General features: G+C 42.1%; 2 protein-coding genes across 2 annotated transcripts in view; one reads left to right on the top strand and one right to left on the bottom strand.

The window, feature by feature from the left end:
* PER3 (period circadian regulator 3) overlaps window positions 1-23,705 on the top strand; it is a 60,375-nt gene extending 36,670 nt beyond the window's left edge. Inside the window, 4 exon segments of the mRNA XM_061159780.1 lie at window positions 22,322-22,350; window positions 22,690-22,838; window positions 23,399-23,549; window positions 23,643-23,705. Of these exon segments, the coding sequence (XP_061015763.1) occupies window positions 22,322-22,350; window positions 22,690-22,838; window positions 23,399-23,549; window positions 23,643-23,705 (392 nt within the window).
* LOC133069210 (poly(A) polymerase alpha-like) lies at window positions 12,790-13,680 on the bottom strand. The gene is given in 1 exon segment (XM_061160487.1): window positions 12,790-13,680. A coding segment is annotated over 1 exon segment (858 nt). The 5' UTR covers window positions 13,660-13,680; the 3' UTR covers window positions 12,790-12,801.
* Window positions 23,706-25,853: the final 2,148 nt, after the last annotated feature.

Raw genomic sequence — 25,853 nt, 5'->3', positions numbered from 1 at the left:
GACGAAATGGAAGTTCTAAGACAAAAAGTGAAATAACAGTATAAACTGTGATAAGTAGAAGACATATGTATAAATCCTACAGCAATGACTAAATTTTTTTAAAAAGGAAAAAAAGAAAAAAGAATAGCTGAGAAGTCAACAATGGAGAGAAAATGGAACTTTGGGGCTTCCCTGGTGGCTGAGATGGTAAAGAATCTGCCTGTAATGCAGGAGACCCAGGTTTGATCCCTGAGTTGGGAAAATCCCCTGGAGAGAGAATGGCTACCCATTCCAGCATTCTTGCCTGGAGAATTCCATGGACAGAGGAGCCTGGATGGCTATAGTCCATGGGGTCACAAAAGCTGGTGTGATTCAGTGGCTAACACTTTCACTTTCATGTTCCTTCTATACCCATTTTATAGAGTTTTTAAAATCACAGATGTTGAATCCTGTCAAATGCTTTTACCGCATTTATTGAGATGAGTTTTATCCTTCATCCTGTTAGCCACATTATATTTTACCCTAATTGATCTATGGATGCTGAAACATCTTTCCTTCCCTGGAATAAATCCCACTTGGCCATAATGTGGTGGTGGTGGTTTAGTCACTAAGTCTTGTCTGATTCTTGCTACCCCATGGACTGTAGCCTGCCAGGCTCCTCTGTCCATGGGATTCTCCAGGCAAGAACACTGGAGTGATCATAATGTATGATCCTTTAAATGTATTTGCTAATATGTGGCTCAGCTGGTAAAGAATCTGCCTGCAATGCAGGAGATCTGGGTTAGATCCCTGGGTTGGGAAGATCCCCTGGAGAAGGAAAAGGCTACCCACTCCAGTATTCTGGTCTGGAGAATTCCATGTATGTCCATGGGGTCACAAAGAGTCAGACATGACTGAATGACTTTCACACTTGAGGGTTAACGTTCATCAGAGATAACTGGTCTGTAATTTTCTTTGTGTGTATGTGCTATCCTTGTCTGGTTTTGGCATCAGGTAATGACAACCTTGTAAAATGAGCTGGAAAGTGTTTCCCCCTCTTCAATTCTTTGGAAGAGTTTGAAAAGTAGCGGTATTAAACCTTCTTTGAATGCTTGGCATAGAATTCACCTGAGAAGTTGTCTGGTCCTTGACTTCTGTTTCTTGGGACATCTTCGATGACTGTTTTATTCTCTTTACTAGTGACTGGTCTATTTGACTGGTCTGATGATAGGTGGATTACCATCTCTTCATGATTTAGTCCTAGCAGGTTATATGATTCCAAGAATTTCTCCATTTCTTCTAGGCTGTCCAGGTAATTGGCATATAGCTGTTCATAATATTCTCATCTAATCCTTTGTATTTCTGTAGTATCACTGTATCTCTCCTCGTTCACCTCTGGTTTTACTTATCAGAGCTTTGTCATTTTTTCTTCTTAGTGAGCCTAGCTAAAGGTTTGTTAATTTTATCTCAATTTCATTTCTTCCCACTCTGATCTTTATGTCCTTCCTCCTACTGACTTTGGGCTTCATTTACTCTTCTTTTTCTAGTTCTTTTGGGTGTAAAGTTAGACTGTTTGATATTTTTCTTGTTTCCTGAGGTAGGCTTGGATTGCTATAAACTGTCCTCTTAGTATTTTTTTTCCTGCATCCCCTAGGTTTTGATATGTTATATTTTCACTTGTCTTCAGGTAATTTTTAATGTCTCCTTTGATTTCTTGACTCAATAGTTGTTCAGTATCATGTTTGTGCTCAAGTCACTCAGTTGTGTCTCTTTGCAACCCTATGAACTACAGACCACCAGGCTCCTCTGTCCATGGGATTCTCCAGGCAAGAACACTGGAGTGGGTTGCCATTTCCTCCTCCAGAGGCTCTCTGGACCCAGGGATCAAACCTATCTCTGCCAGCATCTCCTGCATTGCAGGCACATTCTTTACCTACTGAACCACCTCAGTCTCCACATATTTGTGAGTTTTTCAGCTTTCTTCTCATAGTTAATTTCTACTTTCCTACCACTGTAATTGGGGGAAAAAGGCATGATATGATTTCCATCTTCTTTAATGCCTTGTGACTTGTTTTGTGTCCCAACATGTGAACTATCCCTGAGAAAGTTCTATATGGACTTGAGAAAAATGTGTATTCTACTGCATTTGAATTGACCACACACACCCATCATCACATCCTTGCTGTCTGGATGATCTATTCATTGATGTAAATGGAGTTTTAAAGTCCCCCTGGTAGCTCAAATGGTAAAGAAAATGCCTGCAATGCAGGAAACCCAGGTTCGATCCCTGGGTTGGGAAGATCCCCTGGAGAAGGAAATGGCTGTCCACTCCAGTAATCTTGCCTGGAGAATCCCATGGACAGAGAAGCCTGGTGGGCTACAGCCCATGGGGTCACAAAGAGTGCTCTTATGCTAGGTGCATAAATATTAATAACTGTTATGTCTTCCTGATGACTCATCCCCTTTGTCATTATATAACGTCCATCTTTGTCTCTCATTATCTTTTTTTGGCTTGACGTCTACTTTGTCCGATACAAGTATGGCCACACAACTTTCTTTTGGGTGCCATCTGCTTGGAGTACCATTTTCCATCTTTTCTTTTGCATCTGTTTTTCTGTTGAGCTGAGACAGGTCTCTTGGAGGCAGCATATAGTTGAATTTTGCTTTGCAATACTCCAACCACGCTGTGTCTTTTGATTGACAAATTCATTTACTCTTATGGTGATTATTGGCAAGTGGAGATTTAGTACTGGCTTTTAATCTTTTGTTTTCTCTGTGCTCTCCTCCCCCATTGTTTATTTTTCCTTGTGTTTCTGTCTGCCATTTTGGTTTGGTGGTTTTCTGTAATGTTTTTCTCAATTTCCTCTTTTTTTTTTTGGTTTCAGATTTCTGCTCTGGATTTATGTTTTATGATTACCATGAGGTTTGCATAAAATGCCTCATAAATAAAATAGCCCTTTGTATGCTGATAGCATCTTATCTTCACTTACCTATACAGGTCTGTCCTTTTCCTCTTCCCCTTTCATGTTCTAGTTGTCTTAAATGATCCCCTTTCATGTTAATGAGTCTGTTACCAAACTGAAGTAGCTTTAGTTGTTTTTACTGCTTTCCTGCCTTTTAACTTTTATGCTCCAACAGCGGGTCTAAAAATCTATTCTGACTGAGTTGGGATTTTCTGATTCTATTTATACCTCACTCAAGGTTTTGCATACTTTGGCCTTTTCATTTCAGGCAGAAGAGCTTCTTTGAACATTTCTTGTAAGGCAGGTCTAGTGGTGATAAACTTCCTCAACTCTTGTTTGTCTGGGAAAGTATTTCTCTTTCATATCTGAAGGATAGCTTTGCTGGATATTCTTGGCTGACAGTTCTTTTATTTCAGTTTCTTGAGAATGTCATTCCACTTCCTCTTGGCCTACAGAGTTTCTGTTGCGAAAACTGCTGATAGCCAAATGGGGGTTCCTTTGTAGGCTATTATCCTTTGCCCATTGGTTGCCCTTAAAATTCTTTGCCATTGACTTCTGACAGTTTTAATATAATGTGTCTTGGAAAAGAAAGTATTTTTGCATTGAAGTAATTAGGTATTCTCTTAGCTTCATGGACTTTTTTTTTTATTAGTTGGAGGCTAATTACTTCACAACATTTCAGTGGGTTTTGTCATACATTGATATGAATCAGCCATAGAGTTACACGTATTCCCCTTCCCGATCCCCCCTCCCACCTCCCTCTCCACCCGATTCCTCTGGGTCTTCCCAGTGCACCAGGCCCAAGCACTTGTCTCATGCATTCCACCTGGGCTGGTGATCTGTTTCACCATAGATAATATACATGCTGTTCTTTTGAAACATCCCTTTTATTAATATATCTAGTTCCTCTCCCATGTTTGGGAAGTCCCCAGCTATTATTTCTTTATGTTCTCTATTTATCATTAATTTTTGCCATTTTAATTGCAATGTACCTCGGTGTGGTTCTCTTTAGGTAGATTCTGTTTGGGATTCTTTTCTTCCTGGACTTGTATATGTTTCCTTTCCCAGTAACCTGGGACTAGGTTAAAATGGGCTATTTTCATCTATTATGTCCTCAAGTATATTCTCTAATCCTTTTTCTCTCCCTTTTCCCCCTGGAACCTCTATAATGTGAATATTAGTATGCCTGGGAGTTGTCTCAGATGTCTCAAACTGTCCTTACATCTTTTTATTCTGTTTTCTATTCAGCTTCAGTGATTACCACTACTACTTGTCTTCCACCTCACTGGTCTAGTCCCCTGTATCATTTAGTTTACTATTGATTTCTTCTGGTGTGTTTTTCATTTCAGTTATTGTATTCTTCATCTATGTTTGGTTGTTCTTTATATTTTCTAATTCTTTGTTAAAAACTTTTAATTTTTCTGTTTATCCATTCTTCTTTCCATTCTCTGATCATCTTTACAATCATTACCTTGAACTTTTTCTTGGGTAGATTGACTATCTCCACTTCATTTAGCTCTTCTGGGGTTTAAATCTTGTTCCTTTGCTTGGAGCATGTTTCTATGTTGCCTCATTTTGCCGAAATTGCTGTTTTCATGCCTATGTAGGTTGGATATGTTTCCTGATCTTGGAGAGGTGGCCTTTTGTAGGAGATGTCCCAGTGTTTCAGAAGCATACTCCCCTCTGGTCACTAGAGCTATATGCTTGCTCTAGGAGTGACCCCTAAGCGAGCTGCTGGGACCCTTCTGTTGTGGTAGGCTAGCTACCATGGGTGGTCTGGTAGGCTTGGTTATCCCCTTCTGGTTGATTCCTAGGCCTTGTCTTTTGTGGAGGCTGCAAGGACCACAAGGCACCTGGGGGCAGCACCCAGGGGCTGAGATGGGTGCACTGGGGTGGGTGCTGACTCACTGGTGGGTGAAGTCAATGTCTGGGAGATCCCGCCAGCCCACTGGCAGGCAGAGATGTGTCCTGGAGTCTGGCTGCAGGACCCAGAGGTCCCAGAGCTGATGTCATACTGCCAGTGGGTGGGGCTGGTACCTGACACAGCTGGGTGCAGGGTCCAGGGTGGCCTTCTGCTGGACAGGGCCAGGGCCCAGCTGGTCCTGATGTTGGTGCTGGCCTGCTCACGTGAGAGCTAGGTCCACAGGCTGCAGGACTGTCTCTTTCCTGCACTGGTACTTGTCTGCTCGTGGGTGAGGCTGGGCCTGCAGCTTGCGCAGGCTTGCTGGTGGCTGAGGCAGGAGATTCTGGGTCTGGTGCCTGCTGCTGGTAGGAGGAGCTAGATCCCAGGGTCTCTGTGTATAGGGTCCTGGGTGTCCCAAGTCTAGGGTCTGCACACAAGTGTGTGGGGCCTGGCCCTTGGCCCCCTGGTGGGCAGAGTCATGTCCAGGGGAAGGTGTGGACTCAGGGGTTTTAAGGCAGCCTGTCTGCTCTTGGGTGGGGCTATGTCCCTGCCCAGTTAGTTGCTTGGCCTGAAATGTCCCAGCACCGGTGCCTAAGGCCAGTGGATATGGGTGAGGCTGGGTTTGGAGGCAAATAAGCTAAAGGGAAGATTCCAAAATGGCGCTAGCCAGCACAGGAGTCCATGTGGTAGAATGAGTGCCCCCAAGTGGCTGCTACCAGGGCTTACATCCTTGAGGGTGAGCTTCCATTAACTGGCTCCTGCCTCCCTGGGGGGCTTCCCGGTGGCTCAGACTATAAAGAATCTGCCAACAATGCAGGAAACCCAGGTTTCATCCCTGGGTCAGGAAGATCCCCTAGAGAAGGGAATGGCTTCCTAGGGGACTGTCCAACTTCAGCCTGTGGATCTGACCCAGGCTCCTTTCAGATTACTGCTTCTGCCCTAGGTCCATGTGAGAGTCTGTGTGCACCTTTTAAGAGTGCACACCCCTCTGACTCTCCCCAAAGTAAGCCCTGCTGGGCTTCAAAGTCAAACATTCTGAGAGCTCATCTTCCTGGAGAAGGATGCCCAGGCTGCGGGGACCAACATGGGGATCAGACCCCATGCTCATTAGGGACAGCCTTGCAATTGTGATTACTCTTTCATTCATGGGTCACCCACTGGGGAATATGGGTCTTGACTAAACTGTGACCCCCACCACCTACCCTTCTCATGGCTCCTTCTTTATATCATTAGTTGCAGAAGATTTTTTTTGAAAAATTATTTTTGGCTGCACTTGGTCTTCACTGCTGCATGCGGGCTTTCTCTAGTTGTGGACAGTGGGGGCTACTCTCTAGTCATGGCGCACAGGCTTCTCATTGCAGAGGCTCCTCTTGTTGCAGAGCTCAGGCTCTACAGAGCACGTGGGCTCAGTAGTAGCAGCTCACAGGCTCTAGAGCATAGGCTCAATAGTTGTGGCTCCCGGATTCAGTTGCCCCGCGGCATGTGGAACCTTCCTGCACCAGGGATTGAACCTGTGTCCCATACATTGGCAGGTGGATTGTTTCTTCACCACTAGACCACCAGGGAAGTCCAATAGAAGATGTAGGTTCTGATCTTTTTCATTGATAGGTGTTCTGGAAACAGCTGCAATTTTGGTTTGCCTGTGGAAGGAGGTAAGCTCACCTCATACATAAAAAGTAACTAAAAATGGACTACAGACTTAGCTATAAAAGCTTAACCTGTAAAATTTCCAAGAGAAAACAGGAGACCATCTTAGTGACTTCAAGTTAGGCATGAACTTCTTTAAAAAGGACACAAAAAGCACAACCTATAAAAGGAAAAGTTGATGAACTGAACTTCATCAAAACATTTGCTCTTCAAAGTGAAGATAAAGATAAAAAACTGAATAGAAAGGCAAGCCACACACAGGGAAGAAAAATGAGTGTTTGATAACAGACTTGTATCCAGAATACACATAGAAATCTTACTACTCAGTAAAAAAACTAGCATGCCCCCCACAAACGGGCAACAGATGAACATATCTGGATGGAAAATAAGTAGACAAGAAGACAGCCAACACCATGAATCAACAGTCAAATGAAAACTAAAACCACAATGAGCTTTCAGTACACATCTACTTGAATGGCTAAAATTTAAATGATGGACAATGTCCTGTGTTGCCCAGGATGTTGTGTAAATTGGAGTTTTTATATGTGGCTGACAGTGATGCAAATGGTACAGCCACTTTGGAAATCAGTCTGCAGTTTCTTATAAAGTTAACCATAAACTTACCATGTGACCTAGCAATTTCATTCCTAGGTATTTAACCAAGAAAAATGACAACATATGTCCACAAAAAGACTCACACTTACATGTTCACAGCAGTGTTATTCTTAATAGCCCCAAACTGGAAACAACTGAATAAACCATCAACTGGTGAATGGCTATTCATACAATGCAATTCCACTCGGCAATAAAAAGGAGCAAATTACTGATATGCACAATATGAATGAATCTCAACAGCTCTCTGCTAACTCAAGAGAACCCTGACACAAAAGACTGCACACTGGATGATTCAATCTATGTGAAATTACAGCAAGAGCAGTGTTAACGTGACAGAAAGTGGATCAGTGCCTGCCAAGAGCCAGAGGATCAGGGACGGGCTCTGACTGCAATGAATCAAAGAACGTTTCCAGATGATGGAAACATTCTGTACCATGACTGTGGTGGTGGTTATACTGCCATAAATCCTTGTCAGAATTCCTATTCTGTGCCCCTAAATGTGGTGAATTTATTGTATATAAATATACCCCAATACAGCTTACAGAAAGAAAAAAAAATACATTCATGCCAGGGCCAACACCTGAAAGCCCATTAGACAGTGATCTCCTGACCACGGGGTATGAAGAATGTGTCACTTTGAGCCACTACCTGATGCTGCAGAGCCCGTTCCCAGTGGAGACACCGAGTGCAGTGATGCTGTGGATGGTTTCTTGGTAGTAAAACCATCTATCTTAGTCCCACTGCTGCCACTGATACCCTGCTGGAAAGTAAGAACACAAGGAAAGAGACTGAGCATCTCAAGCATCATATTACAGAATAACTGGCAGATCTTCAACTTCACATGTTAAACAGGAAAAAAAGCACATATCCATACATAACTGAGAAGTAAAACATTTTTAGCCTGTCCCCAAGAATGTGGCCAAGGTTCCTTTGCATATAATGTTAAAGATATGGCTTGTGTGTGTGTGTTTGTATATATATATATATATATATATACACACGTATATATAAATATATATATATATATATATATATAAGGCAGTACTGGGTCTTAGTTGTGGCAGGTTGAGGCATGCAGGTTCTTTAGCTGAGGCATGCAAACTCTTGGTTGCAGCATGTGGGTTCTAGTTCACTGACCAAGGATCGAACTCAGACCTCCTGTACTAGAAGCATGGAATCTTAGCCCCTTGACCACCAGCAAAGTTCACTACTGCTTTCGGAGCACATTCCAGGGCTACTGTGGTGTCACAGATAGTAAAGAATCTGCCTGCAATGCAGAAGACCCGGGTTCAATCCCTGACTGAGGAAGATCCCTGATTCTTGATCTAGATCATCAGATTCTGAACATTTGTTTAAAATGGTTATACCTTGAAGGGAGGACTGAAGAAAACCCTAGTGAAAATACTTATGCTTGTCTTAGATCCTATATCTAAATATAGGAAAGTCTTACCCCGAAGTTTAAACTGACAAATAAATCTGAGAAGGCCTTTTTACATAAAGAGATGAAAAGTTGAAAGTGACAAAAATTTTTTCATATAAAATTGATATGTATCAGTATAAAACTATAAACTGCCTACTTTACTGATAAAGGAGCTCTCCCCATACAGACCCGCTATCCCATAGTTATGTCTGAAAAAGTAAAACTTAAATTTATGTCTTGTCAGTATGGCTTGCTCCTAATCTAAACAGCCCATAACCCCAGTTGTAAGAGAACATATTTTTTCTAGGCAATGAACATTTAAGTTTAATACCTAGATATCAAATTTTAAAGCAGAGGGAAAATCCAGTTCACAAATAAAGTTTGAAAGATAGCACTTGGGGGAAAACCTAGCAAAGTAGGTAAGAATTCAGGACATAGAAAATTCTTTCACTGCAGCTTTTTAAATGGAGTCAGGAGGGAATACCATGTGTTTCTGTAGAACAGAGTCTTAACCTCAGCTGTAATGAAGGTTACCCTTAGCTGTAATGCAGACTAGGCCATTCATTTTGAGCTTTGGCACAAAAACCTTAATTTTAATAAGAGGACGCATAGTTACTTTCTCACTTGTGTGTTGGAAGTTAGCATCACTTACACACACAGTTTCTGGGGATGCACAGGATCGGGGCCTGTCCCCCTGCAGGAGGTCAAGCTGGAGCAGGGAGCTGCTCCCTGAGTTAATGAGGGGGCATCCTTCATTCTGTGTCTCCCACTTCTCCTTTCTGCTCCTTGGTTTGATGGTTGAAGATGGTGGGCCTGGGTTTGGAGCCTCTGCTGATACCGAAGAGAGTATTTCCGAAGAGGGTGCTGCTCCCAAGAAGGGATATGGGGAGAATGACGATGACGAGAGGGGAGAGAGAGAGGGGTCATGCAGGAAGATGTTCATAAAAGTGTCAAAGTGAGCAGAAGGCAGAGCTGGGAAATACTGCAGGCTGCTAGGCAAGGGTGGCTCAGGCAGCCTTGGCAGTACAGTTACCAAGACTTCATGTTCTCTGCCAAGGGAGGTCGTGGCTGGGAGGGGAGGAGCTGGGATGAGGCAAGGGGCTGAGCTGGGAACCATCACTGCAGCTGAGAGCAAGGGGCCAGAGGCATGGGGACAGGAGGTGGAGGAGGGGCACCAGGGCTGTCCATCCTGGTGGGGACAGAAGTGATGCTTGGCGCTCCTGCCGTCCAACCACACAAGAGGCTTCTTACGCTTGTGTTTCCCCTTCTTGCAACCAGCTGATCGTGTCAGCCTGGATGCAGAACATCCTGCAGGATAAAGAGGAAGATGAGTTACAGAAAACTAACCCAGAACAGAAGGACTCCATTGACAGGTAGTTGTAAGCACATTACAAGGAATAAACATTGGTCAATAATAACCATGTCCACTAAAGGAATGACAGAAAGTAGATCTAGAAAGATGAACGAGATCCTGGATACAAGCTGTTGCTATAAAGTAAACCCCATTTCAGCATCTCTCAGCCATTTTCTTATAAGCAAACCTCCTACACTTCATTCGACATCTTCCAGGACTCATGTATGATTCCTAACCTTGATAACTCTGTTGATAAATGGAAAATATATATATATATATATATTTAATTTATTTATAATTAGAGGATAATTGCTTTACAATGTTGCATTGGTATCTGCTGTAGAACATGAGTATATGTATACCCCTCCTTCCTGAACCCCCTCCCGCACACCCCCCTCCCACCCCTCTGGGTCATCACAGAGCACTGGGCTGAGCTCCCTGTGATACGACAGCTTCCCACCAGCTGTCTATTTCACACATGGTCAAGTACATGTTTCAGTGCTGCACTCTCAGCTTGCCTCTCCCTTCCTTCCTCCGTCCCATGTCCACAAGTCTGTTCTCTACATCTTCCTCTGTATTCCTGCCCTGCAAATAGGTTCATCAGTACCATTTTCCTAGGTTTATGTGGAATATATTTTTTAAAATTTAACTACCTTGAACATACAAATATTTAGCTTTGCTTCTGCTTTCCTACTGAAAATAGGAGTTATAGGGTGACGACAGAATCTTCTCCCGGAATTTATCTACATGGCTCTGCTCTTCCTTCTGTGTGTGGGCTGACAGCACAGCCTTTGTGAGCCCTGAGTGTCTAAACGCTTCTGCGGCCAGTGGAGCTGGCTGTGTGCTGAGCGTCCAGGGCTCACACGCCAGCGATATGTGCTCTGCTGGAGTCAATTCCGCTGAAGTGGAAGAAGACAGATTTAATTTTAACTCCAACTGGTTATTTTGCATTTATTTACTTTCACTAATTTAACTGCCTTTCAATAAATTTTTACAATCATTACAATGGTTGGAACATAAAACCTCCATCAATCTAGCAGGTACCTTTTTATTTTTCGGCCTTGTTTTACACTCTTTGCATACTTATATATACATTTTGGGCTTCCCTTGTGGCTCAGCTGGTAAAGAATCTGTCTGCAATGTGGGAGACCTGGGTTTGATCCCTGTATTGGAAAGAACCCCTGAAAAAGGGAATGGCTACCCACTCCAATAATCTGGCCTGGAGAATTTCATGGACTGTACAGTCCATGGGGTCACAAAAAGCTGGACACAAGTGAGTGACTTTCACTTACTTACTTACATACATTTTAGAGTTGTAATGCTCAATGTGCACACATTTATTTAGATCCTGCTTTCATTGTAAATATTTTTTATCTCCATAAATTCTTTGAAAAATTGTTGTCTCTGGATTAATCTTTTAATAGTAATATAAATATGGGTTCAAAAATCAACATGTGTTAGACATTTAGTAGCTTCCCCCAACCCTTTTTAACACTTGCCTAGTTTTCATTTATTCTCCCCACAGAAAACCCTTTATTTGCTTATTTATCTACTTTCTTTAAGCATCTGTAAATAAGTACAGATATAGATTCTTATCCCTCTTCCTCATTTTTACCCAAAAGGCATATAATCTTGTACACTAACCTACAAATTTTTCATTTAACAATATCCCTTTTATTAGTATATCACACAGGATTCCACTTTATGTGCATGCATGCCGCATGCTAAGTTGCTTCAGTTGTGTCTGACTCTTTGCAACTCCATGGACTGTAGCCCACCAGGCTCCTCTGTCCATAGGCTTCTCCAGGCAAGAATACCAGAGTGGGTTGCCATGCCCTACTCCAGGGGATCTTCCTAACCCAGGGACTGAACCCACATCTCTTATGTCTCCTGTATTAGCAGGCAGTTCCATTACCACTAGCACCATCTGGGAAGCCCCTTTTATTTATATACCACTGCTTATTAAAGTAACAGTCTGTTGGTGTTTAGTTGCTAAGTTGTGTCTGACTTTTTGTGACCCCATGGACTGTGGCCTGCCAGCCTCCTCTGTCCATAGGATTCCCGAGGCAAGAATACTGGAGTGGGTTGCCATTTCCTTCTCCAGGGGATCTTCCCAACCCAGGGATCAAACCCAGGTCTCCTGCACTGGCAGGTGGATTCTTTACTGGTGAGCCACAGGGATGCCCATAACCACCTGCAGACAAATGCTGGGTTGCTTCTAAACATTACTTCTTCCAGGCACAAAAGATTTTACAGCACACACTGGTGGGCCCTCCCAGCCTCCATTCCCCCTTTCCTCTCCTGTGTGGTACTGATGTGTGGGTAGGCTTGGTCCCACTCCACTTCCAGAAATGGGCTCTGATTGGTCTAAGTCAACACACTGGACAGAGGGCTTTAGATTTTGGCCAAGATGGAGGAACAGGGATTGGACTGACCTTCTAGGCTGAAATAACTAGGAAGGGACAAAATATGTGAAACAATAATTTCTAAGACACAAAACATCCTAAGGGATTGAAAACAAGGTGAGCCTCAGGCCTGCCCAGCTACTGCCTTGAGAGCGAGGAATAAGGTGGGCTCTCCGAGGGCAGAGACAGAGCTGAGAGTCTGGGGAGGTGACAGTGGCTGGAGCTCAGGAAGATGAGTGGAGAGGACAGCCACACAGAGAGGCCTCCAGACATCTGCAGAGAACCCCCAAGTCCTCAGCAGTTCATTCATATGAGGAAAAAAAATCACCTGAAAGGATCAGACTGAAGCTCACGGCAGGTGGAGAACAGGGCTCGGTCCCGGCAGCCAGACTAAAAGATCTCATAACCCATATGCACTGAGTAGAATACTCTTAAGGGTCTTGCCTCAGTAGTAGAGAAGAATTAGACCTCCCTACACTGCTCTGTTCCTGTCTAAGCAATTTTATTTTATTTTTGTTTCTACAATCAATTTTATTTTAATATAATCTAAACACATACCATTTAGAAAATACCAAGAAAAATTTCTGTACAAGAGTTAATGCTATCGCATTTGGATAAAGCTGGCAAGTTCTTGCTACTAGCATAGCCCAGGAAACACCACCGAGGAAACCTAATATATTGGAATAGATGTTGTGGCGTTTGGCCCACAGTTTGATAGCTCTCAGGGTTAACCTGAAGTTGTCAATGTTTGGTACTAGATGTAAAATTTCATTGGTTACCCTGCAACTGTTAAGACTTCTTATACATCTTATATCTAAATTTTTAAGCAGACTGTCAGCTCTTAAGTCCAAGTCTTCTGGAATAGTCTGCAGTGCTAATCTTGCAAACAAAATATCAATCTCTATCCCATCAAAACACAGTTTGATAACTGGTACAAATGCCTCTTCAACAGCTCTTAAATCTTTTACTTCTTCCTGTAATTTCAACTTATCATAGAACGAGGTGAAAAAATCACTTTGACCAGCATGTCTTGGTGCAACACACAATGCATCAGTATCAGCACCTTTTGTATGTACTCCTGATCTATAAGAGCCAAATGTAAAAATTTTCCCACCAACATTTTCAATTACAGATTGTGGAAGATTCTCGCTTTCACTGATTTCTCGTATCTACTCTTTTACCAGGTTATTTAATTTTCCCAAAATTAAGATCCTGTGCTGCAGTTCCTCTTCCTCTTCAAAACCCCCAAAGGGCTTCAGAGTCTCCACTAGCTTCTGTGTGAGTAGGCAGTCAGTCTCCTTGGGGGCTGCTAAGCTGATGGGAGAAGTAATGCCATAGTGCTTCTGTGGCGGCTGTGTTTGCTGTGATCCCTGTGTTGTAACTGGAAGTGGCATCGTCTGCTGCGCCGGCACCGCCCAGTCACTCCCCGCCCCCCGCCCCGCCCACGCCACGCCACGCCACGCCACGCCACGCCACGCCACGCCACGCCACGCCACGCCACGCCCCCCGCCACTGAGGCGGGAGGGAGGGCGGCGGGGGCCTGCCTTAGCCCTGGGTCCTACCCCCTAAGCAATTTTAAAAGCAAAGCCTGAGAAGATCCATCTGTTTCCATGAAGCTAAACTGGGTCCCAGAATAAAGCTCAACAATGTTAATAGGAATATTCAGCACCCATTCACAGTACCTGCTATCCTACCAAAGACTACTTGGCATGCAAAGAAGCAGGAAAGTACACCCGCAAAAAGGAGAAAAATTAATCATGTGAAACCAACCCTGGGCTGGGAGAGAATTAGAACTGGAAGACAGAACATTAACAGTTATACTGTATTTCATACAGTCACAGGGAAGATATTTTAAATATGCTATATAAAGACAGAAGATATTAAAAAGACTCAAATAGAACTTCTAGAAATGAAAACTATGTGAGATGGAAAAGGTACTGAACGGAAATAATGACAGATTTTACAATAGAAAACACTAGTGAACCTGAAGACACAGCAATACAGACTGTCCCAAAATGAAACAAAAACCTAAAAAAATGAAAAAGTGTAAACGAACAGAGCATCAATGGACTGGGACACAACTTCAAGCAGCCTACATACATATAACTTGAGTCCCAGAAAAAGGGAAACAGAAAAAATATTTTAAAAATAAGGGAAGAAGTTTTTTCAATTTGATGGAAACAATAAACCTAAAAATCCAAGAAGCCGAATAAACTCCAAGTACAAAAAACATGAAGAACACTATATCCTGGAACATCAAAATCAGACTGTCGAATCAATGATGAGGAGAAAATCTTATGCTTGTGTATATATGCAAACAATACAGATGACAGGAGACTTCCTGTCAGAAACAATGCAAATGAGGATTCAGTAGAACAGCATCTTTAAGGTACTGAAAGATAAACACTGTCACCATAGAATTCTATGATTTGTTAAAATGTGTTTAAAACATGAACGTGAAATAAAGACACTTTCAGATGTACAAAAATGTAAAGGATTCATTACTGGTAGACTTGTACTACAAGAGATATAAAAGGAATGCCTTAGGCAGAAGAAGAATGATACCAGATAAATCTACATAAAGGAATGAAAACACTGAGAGATGAGTACAGGGAAAAACACTTAAATTTCTTTAAAAGATAATAATTACATAAAAATAATAACAACATAGGGTGGGATTTCTAACACATGTAGAAATATATGCCAACAGACAAAGACCAAGGCGGGTAAATGGAAGTATAGTATTTAAAGTTTTTTATACATGAATTGGTATAATATCTCTAGAAGACAGACTGGAAAAATTAAATGCATACACCATAAACTCTAAAGCAACAACTAAAATAAACACCACTTTATTTTATTTTTTTTTCTTTTTTTTTTTTTTATTAGTTGGAGGCTAATCACTTCACAACATTTCAGTGGGTTTTGTCATACATTGACATGAATCAGCCATAGATTTACACGTATTCCCCATCCCAGTCCCCCCTCCCACCTCCCTCTCCACCCGATTCCTCTGGGTCTTCCCAGTGCACCAGGCCCGAGCACTTGTCTCATACATCCAGCCTGGGCTGGTGATCTGTTTCACCATAGATAGTATACATGCTGTTCTTTTGAAATAGCCCACCCTCACCTTCTCCCACAGAGTTCAAAAGTCTGTTCTGTATTTCTGTGTCTCTTTTTCTGTTTTGCATATAGGGTTATCGTTACCATCTTTCTAAATTCCATATATATGTGTTAGTATGCTGTAATGTTCTTTATCTTTCTGGCTTACTTCACTCTGTAAAATGGGCTCCAGTTTGATCCATCTCATTAGGACTGGTTCAAATGAATTCTTTTTAACGGCTGAGTAATATTCCATGGTGTATATGTACCACAGCTTCCTTATCCATTCATCTGCTGATGGGCATCTAGGTTGCTTCCATGTCCTGGCTATTATAAACAGTGCTGCGATGAACATTGGGGTGCACGTGTCTCTTTCAGATCTGGTTTCCTCAGTGTGTCTGCCCAGAAGTGGGATTGCTGGGTCATATGGCAGTTCTATTTCCAGTTTTTTAAGAAATCTCCACACTGTTTTCCATAGCGGCTGTACTAGTTTGCATTCCCACCAACAGTGTAAGAGGGTTCCCTTTTCTCCACACCCTCTCCAGCATTTATTGCTTGTAGACTTTTGGATAGCAGCCATCCTGACTGGCGTGTAATGGTACCTCATTGTGGTTTTGATTTGCATTTCTCTAATAATGAGTGATGTTGAGCATCTTTTCATGTGTTTGTTAGCCATCTGTATGTCTTCTTTGGAGAAATGTCTGTTTAGTTCTTTGGCCCATTTTTTGATTGGGTCATTTATTTTTCTGGAATTGAGCTGCAGGAGTTGCTTGTATATTTTTGAGATTAATCCTTTGTCTGTTGCTTCATTTGCTATTATTTTCTCCCAATCTGAGGGCTGTCTTTTCACCTTACTTATAGTTTCCTTTGTAGTGCAAAAGCTTTTAAGTTTCATTAGGTCCCATTTGTTTAGTATTGCTTTTATTTCCAATATTCTGGGAGGTGGGTCATAGAGGATCTTGCTGCGATTTATGTCGGAGAGTGTTTTGCCTATGTTCTCCTCTAGGAGTTTTATAGTTTCTGGTCTTACATTTAGATCTTTAATCCATTTTGAGTTTATTTTTGTGTATGGTGTTAGAAAGTGTTCTAGTTTCATTCTTTTACAAGTGGTTGACCAGTTTTCCCAGCACCACTTGTTAAAGAGGTTGTCTTTTTTCCATTGTATATCCTTGCCTCCTTTGTTGAAGATAAGGTGTCCATAGGTTCGTGGATTTATCTCTGGGCTTTCTATTCTGTTCCATTGATCTATATTTCTGTCTTTGTGCCAGTACCATACTGTCTTGATGACTGTGGCTTTGTAGTAGAGTCTGAAGTCAGGCAGGTTGATTCCTCCAGTTCCATTCGTCTTTCTCAAGATTACTTTGGCTATTCGAGGTTTTTTGTATTTCCATACAAATTGTGAAATTCTTTGGTCTAGTTCTGTGAAAAATACCGTTGGTAGCTTGATAGGGATTGCATTGAATCTATAGACTGCTTTGGGTAGAATAGCCATTTTGACAATATTGATTCTTCCAATCCATGAACACGGTATGTTTCTCCATCTGTCTGTGTCCTCTTTGATTTCTTTCATCAGTGTTTTACAGTTTTCTATGTATAGGTCTTTTGTTTCTTTAGGTAGATATACTCCTAAGTATTTTATTCTTTTTGTTGCAATGGTGAATGGTATTGTTTCCTTAATTTCTCTTTCTGTTTTTTCATTGTTAGTATTTAGGAATGCAAGGGATTTCTGTGTGTTAATTTTATATCCTGCAACTTTACTATATTCATTGATTAGCTCTAGTAATTTTCTGGTAGAGTCTTTAGGGTTTTCTATGTAGAGGATCATGTCATCTGCAAACAGTGAGAGTTTCACTTCTTCCTTTCCTATCTGGATTCCTTTTACTTCTTTTTCTGCTCTGATTGCTGTGGCCAGAACTTCCAACACTATGTTGAATAGTAGTGGTGAGAGTGGGCACCCTTGTCTTGTTCCTGATTTCAGGGGAAATGCTTTCAATTTTTCACCATTGAGGGTGATGCTTGCTGTGGGTCTGTCATATATAGCTTTTATTATGTTGAGGTATGTTCCTTCTATTCCTGCTTTTTGGAGAGTTTTAATCATAAATGAGTGTTGAATTTTGTCAAAGGCTTTCTCTGCATCTATTGAGATAATCATATGGTTTTTATCTTTCAATTTGTTAATGTGGTGTATTACATTGATTGATTTGCGGATATTAAAGAATCCTTGCATTCCTGGGATAAAGCCCACTTGGTCATGGTGTATGATTTTTTTAATATGTTGTTGGATTCTGTTTGCTAGAATTTTGTTAAGGATTTTTGCATCTATGTTCATCAGTGATATTGGCCTGTAGTTTTCTTTTTTTGTGGCATCTTTGTCTGGTTTTGGAATTAGGGTGATGGTGGCCTCATAGAATGAGTTTGGAAGCTTACCTTCATCTGCAATTTTCTGGAGGAGTTTGAGGAAGATAGGTGTTAGCTCTTCTCTAAATTTTTGGTAGAATTCAGCTGTGAAGCCATCTGGTCCTGGGCTTTTGTTTGCTGGAAGATTTTTGATTACAGTTTCGATTTCCTTGCTTGTGATGGGTCTGTTAAGATCTTCTATTTCTTCCTGGTTCCGTTTTGGAAAGTTATACTTTTCTAAGAATTTGTCCATTTCATCCAAGTTGTCCATTTTATTGGCATAGAGCTGCTGGTAGTAGTCTCTTATGATCCTTTGTATTTCAGTGTTGTCTGTTGTGATCTCTCCATTTTCATTTCTAATTTTGTTAATTTGGTTCTTCTCTCTTTGTTTCTTAATGAGTCTTGCTAATGGTTTGTCAATTTTGTTTATTTTTTCAAAAAACCAGCTTTTAGCTTTGTTGATTTTTGCTATGGTCTCTTTAGTTTCTATTGCATTTATTTCTGCCCTGATTTTTAAGATTTCTTTCCTTCTGCTCACCCTGGGGTTCTTCATTTCTTCCTTCTCTAATTGCTTTAGGTGTAGAGTTAGGTTATTTATTTGGTTTTTATCTTGTTTCTTGATATAAGCCTGTAATGCTATGAACCTTCCCCTTAGCACTGCTTTTACAGTGTCCCATAGGTTTTGGGTTGTTGTGTTTTCATTTTCATTCATTTCTATACATATTTTGATTTCTTTTTTGATTTCTTCTATGATTTGTTGGTTATTCAGAAGCGTGTTATTTAGCCTCCATATGTTTGAAGTTTTAACAATTTTTTTCCTGTAATTGAGATCTAATCTTACTGCACTGTGGTCAGAAAAGATGACTGGAATGATTTCAATTTTTTTGAATTTTCCAAGACCAGATTTATGGCCCAGGATGTGATCTATTCTGGAGAAGGTTCCATGTGCACTTGAGAAAAAGGTGAAGTTGATTGTTTTGGGGTGAAATGTCCTATAGATATCAATTAGGTCTAGCTGGTCCATTGTGTCATTTAAGGTTTGTGTTTCCTTGTTAATTTTCTGTTTAGTTGATCTATCCATAGTTGTGAGTGGGGTATTAAAGTCTCCCAGTATTATTGTGTTACTATTAATTGCCTCTTTCATACTCGTTAGTGTTTGCCGTACATATTGCGGTGCTCCTGTGTTGGGTGCATATATATTTATAATTGTTATATCTTCTTCTTCGATTGATCCTTTGATCATTATGTAGTGTCCTTCTTTGTCTCTTTTCACATCCTTTATTTGAAAGTCTATTTTATCTGATATGAGTATTGCGACTCCTGCTTTCTTTTGGTCTCCGTTTGCATGAAATATTTTTTTCCAGCCCTTCACTTTTAGTCTGTATGTGTCTCTTGTTTTGAGGTGGGTCTCTTGTAGACAGCATATATAGGGGTCTTGTTTTTGTATCCATGCAGCCAATCTTTGTCTTTTGGTTGGGGCATTCAACCCATTTACATTTAGGGTAATTATTGATAGGTGTGGTCCCGTTGCCATTTACTTTGTTGTTTTGGGTTCACGTTTATACAACCTTTCTGCATTTCCTGTCTAGAGAAGATCCTTTAGCATTTGTTGAAGAGCTGGTTTGGTGGTGCTGAATTCTCTCAGCTTTTGCTTATCTGTAAAGCTTTTGAATTCTCCTTCATATCTGAATGAGATCCTTGCTGGATACAGTAATCTAGGTTGTAGGTTATTCTCTTTCATTACTTTCAGTACGTCCTGCCATTCCCTTCTGGCCTGGAGGGTTTCTATTGATAGATCAGCTGTTATCCTTATGGGAATCCCTTTGTGTGTTATTTGTTGTTTTTCCCTTGCTGCTTTTAATATTTGTTCTTTGTGTTTGATCTTTGTTAATTTGATTAATATGTGTCTTGGGGTGTTTCACCTTGGGTTTATCCTGTTTGGGACTCTCTGGGTTTCTTGGACTTGGGTGGCTATTTCCTTCCCCATTTTAGGGAAGTTTTCAGCTATTATCTCCTCGAGTATTTTCTCATGGCCTTTCTTTTTGTCTTCTTCTTCTGGAACTCCTATGATTCGAATGTTGGGGCGTTTCACAGTGTCCCAGAGGTCCCTGAGGTTGTCCTCATTTCTTTTGATCCTTTTTTCTTTTTTCCTCTCTGCTTCATTTATTTCCACCATTTTATCTTCTACCTCACTTATCCTATCTTCTGCCTCTGTTATTCTACTCTTGGTTCCCTCCAAAGTGTTTTTGATCTCATTCATTGCATTATTCATTTTTAATTGACTGTTTTTTATTTCTTCTAGGTCTATTATTAAACATTTCTTGTATCTTTTCAATCTTTGTTTCCAGGCTATTTATCTGTAACTCCATTTTGTTTTCAAGATTTTTGGATCATTTTTATTATCATTATTCTAAATTCTTTTTCAGGTAGGTTCCCTATCTCCTCCTCTTTTGTTTGACTTGGTGGGCATTTTTCATGTTCCTTTACTTGTTGGGTATTTCTTTGCCTTTTCCTCTTGTTTAGATTGCTGTATCTGGAGTGGGCTTTCTGTATTCTGGAGGTCTGTGGTTCCTTTTTATTGTGGAGGATTAACCCAGTGGGTGGGGTTAGACGATTGGCTTGTCAAGGTTTCCTGGTTAGGGAAGCTTGCGTCAGTGTTCTGGTGCGTGGAACTTGATTTCTTCTCTTTGGAGAGCAATGGAGTGCCCAGTAATGAGTTTTGAGATGGGTCTATGTGTTAGGTGTGACCTTGGGCAGCCTGTATGTTGATGTTCAGGGCTATGTTCCTGCATTGCTGGAGAATTTGCGTGGTATGTCTTGCTCTAAAACTTATTGGCTCTTGGGTGGTGGTTGGTTTCAGTGTAGGTATGAAGGCTTTTGGACAGTCACTTATTACTTAAAGTTCCATGTAGTCAGGAGTTTTCTGGTGTTCTCAGGTTTTGGGCTTAAGTCTCCTGCCGCTGGATTTCAGTTTTATTCTTCCTGTAGTCTCAGGACTTCTCTAACTATACAGCCCTGATAAGAAAACTTCTAGGTTAATGGGTAAAAGATTCTCCCCCATTAGGGACACCCACAGAGGTTCACAGAGTTACATGAAGAAGAGGAGAGGGAGGAGGGAGATAGAGATGAGCAGGAGGAGAAAAAGGGGGACTCAAGAGGAGAGAGACAGATCTATGCAGCTGTCTGTTCCCAGAGTGTTCTCCGGAGCCCAGTCACCTACAAAGATTCACAGAATTGGATTGGGAAGAGAAGGGGAAAGGAGGAAATAGAGGTGTTCTGAGGTAGAAAACAGAGAGTCAAGATTGGGAGAGAATTATCTTCCGTTTAAAAATAGGGCTTCTCGTCTTTTTTTTTTTTTTGTAAGGTTATAGTGTATTGAAAATGAAAATTAAGGAGTAGTAGAGGAGTACTAGAGGACTTTAAAAGAAATAAGAGAAAAATAAAAATAGAAAATAGAAGAGAAAAAGGAAAGAAAAAAAAAGAATAAAAAAGAAAAAAAAAAGAAAAGAAAAAAAAAATTTTTTCCCCCTAATTAAAAAAAATCGTAAAAATCTATGGAAATGAAAATTAAGGAGTAATGGGGGAGTAATAGGGGATTTTAAAGGAAAATAAAAGAGAAAAAATAAAAAAGAAAAAATAAAGAGAAAAAAGTAAAATTATATCTAGGAGTTTCTCTGGAGCTGTTGCGGTCAGTGTGGGTTTGGCTCAGTTTCAGATAGCTCCTCGTTCCAGCTTACGCTTCTCGATATCTACAAGCCCCTTCCGGTGTAGTCGGTGTTTTCTAGAGGGATTTTAATCTGTTGCACCAGTCCCTTCTGAAGCAGTTCCCTTTGTTTATTTGGCTTCTGTTTGCCGGTCTCTTCAGAGCCTCATTTCCGCCCTGACACAGGCGGGCGGAGGTGGACTCTTATTCAGGTAGCTAGTTCCGATGCTCTGCGGGGAGGGGCTGACGCTGTGGGGACGGGCTTGCGCCGCGGGGACGGACTGGCGCTGCCGGGAGGGGCTGACGCTGCTTTCTCCGTCTGTGCTGCTCAGGCTCCCGGCTGTTCTATATGGAGGACGCCCCGCGCTGCGCGAGGTTCCAGCCCTCGGGTGTTCCACAAAAGCGCGGAACGAAAAGCTGCGCCTGCTCTCTGTGCCTTCCCCGTCAGAGCAGAGCGGTCCAGGCAGCCAGGGGCTTGGTGGGCGCACTCTCCCCAGGTGTGGCGCGCCCCCTCCCTTCCACGGACCCAGTCTCAGTTTCCGCTGGCGCCAGTCGGGTGCGCGCGCCTTCTGCCCTCCGCGTCCCCAGCCCCAGTCCCCGCCCGCGCCAGTCGGGTGCCTGCGCCTTCTGCCCTCTGCGTCCCCAGCCCCAGTCCCCGCCCGCGCCGGTCGGGTGCCTGCGCCCTGTGTCTCGCTGCGACCTTCCCCTCCCCCCTGCCTCCTGCCTCCGGCGGGGCTGGGCCGGTCTGCAGCCTGCGAGCTCTTCTCTGGATTTTCTCGGTCTCTTTGTTCTGCGAACGGCCGGCAGTGTGTTCGGGCCGGTTAATTTACTCTCTCTCTTTTGGTCTCCCACAGTTCAAGTTGGCAACTCACAGAAGCTCCCTCCGATTGTCCTCAGGCACTCAGGCCCGGACCCTACCCCAAGCAATGCCGCCTAAGACTTCCCGGGACGGATCTCCGTCCTTAGCTCTTTTGTCTCCCTTTTTATCTTTTATATTTTGTCCTACCTCCTTTCGAAGACAATGGGCTGCTTTTCTGGGCACCTGATGACCTCAGTAGCGATCAGAAGTTGTTTTGCGAAGTTTGCTCTGCGTTCAGTTATTCTTTTGATGAATTTGTAGGAGAGAAAGTGGTCTCCCCGTCCTACTCCTCCGCCATCTTGGCTCCTCCCCTGTTGATTTTTGATAGGAAGCAGTGGCAGCTGTATAAACTTTGCTTCTAGTGATTATTCTTCAGAAATCTCTCAAAATGGGCAGCAATCTCAGGACATACAGAAAAAAGAAACATTTCCTAAGTTAGCTGAAGAGTCCATCTGGAGAATGATAAAGCAGACACCTGACTGCATTCTAATGACGTATCAGGTGCCTGAGAGGTAAGAAGCATGTTGGAAGACCCACCTTTATATAAGTGTTCTGTGGTTTCTTGTGTTTTTTAATACCAAGTGATTTTAGCATTTTTATACGTATCCTCAGAGGTATGTATTTTCAAATTCGTTGATTTGAAGTCAAATGGTGAATGATTTCTTAAAACAATGGTTGTGGTGGAAGTGGATGCAAATGTTGTATGTCATAAGGTGAAAACAAAGAGAGGCAGTGCTTTCCAAGATGGCTCGCAGGTACATTAACTATTTTTAGAGTCTGGACTTTATTTTTCTCATTCTAAAAGAAGATCTAAAGGAAACCTTTCTTCCATATGACTCATTAAAACTCTATGCAGGTGTTTTCCATCAAGAAAAAGAGGTCTAGCTTTACCAACTTGACAAAGAAATGAGTCAGTTTTTTTTTTCAATGTGAGATATGAAATCATACTTTAATGAGAGATTTGAAGTATGTTGCAAACCAAAATGAAGTGTTGGTCTTGGATGACAAGATAAGAGCCCTGTGCCTTCTTTAGGACTGTGAAGCTTTTGTTTGTCTGCTTTTTTGTTTTCAGGGTTAAAGAAGTTGTACTGAAAGAAGACCTAGAGGAGCTGGAAAGCATGAGACGGCAGCAGCCACAGTTTTCTCTAGGGCAGACGGAGGAGATAGCCAACGTGCATTCCTGAATTCGGCGCCGGACGATCCCTCAGGAAATAGACACCCAGGTAAGCACAGTAATAACAGCTGTTGTGTCTGATGGCTTTGTGCCGGCCAGTGTTCTGGCCTCTGGCTGGACCCTTGTCCCTTGGTTTCTGCAGGGGATTGGTTTCAGGACTCCCGGCGGCTTCCAAAATCCACGAATGTTCAAGCCCCTCATGTGAAACAGCATAGTATGTGCATGTAACCTGTGCACATCCTCCTTGAGGCTTCCCTGGTGGTTCAGACAGTAAAGAATCCCCCTGCAGTGCAGGAGATCTGAGTTCAATCCCTGGGTCTGGAAGATCCCCTGGAGAAGGGAATGGCTACCCACTCCTGTATTCTTGCCTGGAGAATTCCATGGACAGAGGAGCCTGGTGGGCCGCAGTTCCTGGGGTCACAGAGAGTCAAACACAACTGATGGCCAAACACTTTCACTTTACTTCACTATGCAATCCTCCCATACATCCTAAATCATCTGCAGATTACTTATAATACCTAATCCAGTGTGCTGCTGCTGCTGCCAAGTCACTTCAGTTGTGTCCGACTCTGTGAGACCCCATAGACAGCAACCCACCAGACTCCCCCGTCCCTGGGATTCTCCAGGCAAGAACACTGGAGTGGGTTGCCATTTCCTTCTCCAACGAATGAAAGTGAAAAGCGAAAGAGAATTCGCTCAGTTGTGTCTGACCCTTAGCGACCCCATGGACTGCAGCTCACCAGACTCCTCCGTCCATGGGATTTTCCAAGCAAAAGTACTGGAGTGGGTTGCCATTGCCTTCTCTGTAATCCAGTGTAAATGCTGTTTAAATAGTTGTAAATTCAATGTGCATGCTATGTAAATAGTTGCCAGTGCATGGCAAATTCAAGTTGTGCCTTATAGAACTTTCTGGAATTTTCATCCCCAAATGTTTTGAATCTGTGGTTGCTTGAATCTGTGGATGTGGAGCGTGCAGATACAGAAGGCCCACCATGCATTGCATTATTCCACTGGAAACCTTACTTCTCACAGTTTCCTCTGTGGGAGGTGTTATTACCCCGACTTTACCAATAGCAACAAAGTGAGGCCTTGTGTATTATGGATCAAATTTCAGTCCACGATAAGGATGTGAAACCCTTGAGTGCTGACTGGACTATGTCGTTTTGTGTAAGGATGCGAACATCCATAGATTTTCACAGCCTCAGGGCTCTGGAGCCAAGCCCCCTGCACAAACTGAGACACAACCGTGTAAGTTCACACAGTTCATCGGACTTTAAATACAGGTCTTTCTGACTCCAAGTGGTTTTTTCTCTCACCAGTTGGAATGTTATGGGCGAATTAGGAATAAAGACACCTGGTTTGATCCATGCTTGTTTGGAGAGGAGAGTATAAGATTTGCATGTCAAATACACATGCACGTTTGAAAAGAGTTCAAACTCAAGATGTTAGATTTCATGGCAGAGGTAGGATTTCTGTGGGTAGAATGTATCAAGAATGAGCCCCAGAACAATTCAAGCAAAAGTATTTAAATGATTACCGCCATTTACCTTCTAATAATGAAGAATGAAGTATAATAGGTAGTCTTATGAAATAAATATAGTTAAATTAAATAAATTAGTTAAATAAATATAGTATAAATAAATAATAGATAGTCTTATTAAATAAATTATGTGGGGGAATTAGACATAGGTTGCTAGGCCAGCATTTTACTGATTTTAGAACTTTGCAGGTGGCTTGACATCAACTAACCTACCTACTCTTGTCCCCCTTTGGAGGGCTGTGTCACCTGCGGACACAGAGACTCAGCTGGTGATGCTGCAGACCCCATGGTCCGGATCCAGCAGAAGCAGCAGCCAAGTGACTCTGAAGAAGGACCTGCACTGCCTCTCCAGACCTGCTGGACTGCTCCTCCTCCCTGTGATTCTCTCTGAACCCTTGCAGCTTAAGTGACCAAGAAGCTGTCCTTGAATGTTAAGGCTTTCCCTTCTTGATTTTTTAGCAGACATCATTTTCCTGAAGCAGACATTGTATATAGACTCTTTCACTCCTTTTTTTTCCCAATGTATTTAAACTGTCGAATAGACTCTTTTTCTAGTTTATTAGCTGTCCTTTAATGAGACTGGATGGCCTCTAAAGAGGTATGTGTACAGCCAAACTTCATTTCAGGTGTCACCCCAAATAAATTGTAATTAGGAGTATAGCAAGAAAAAACCCAAACGTTAGCCTCATTGGTTTTGTTCTATTGTTAGGTGAATCATTTCCTCCCCCACCAGTAGAGACTTGAAGAAATCCCCGCTGGAAGTCATGTACCTTTCCTGACAGTCTCCATAACCGTGTTGCCCTCTCCTCGTCT

This window comes from Dama dama, chromosome 14 (genome assembly GCF_033118175.1).
Source record: "Dama dama isolate Ldn47 chromosome 14, ASM3311817v1, whole genome shotgun sequence".
NCBI classification, from domain to species: Eukaryota; Metazoa; Chordata; class Mammalia; order Artiodactyla; family Cervidae; genus Dama; species Dama dama.
The sequence above is the reverse complement of the archived record's forward strand: the minus strand, read 5'-3'. Positions and strand labels throughout refer to the sequence as shown.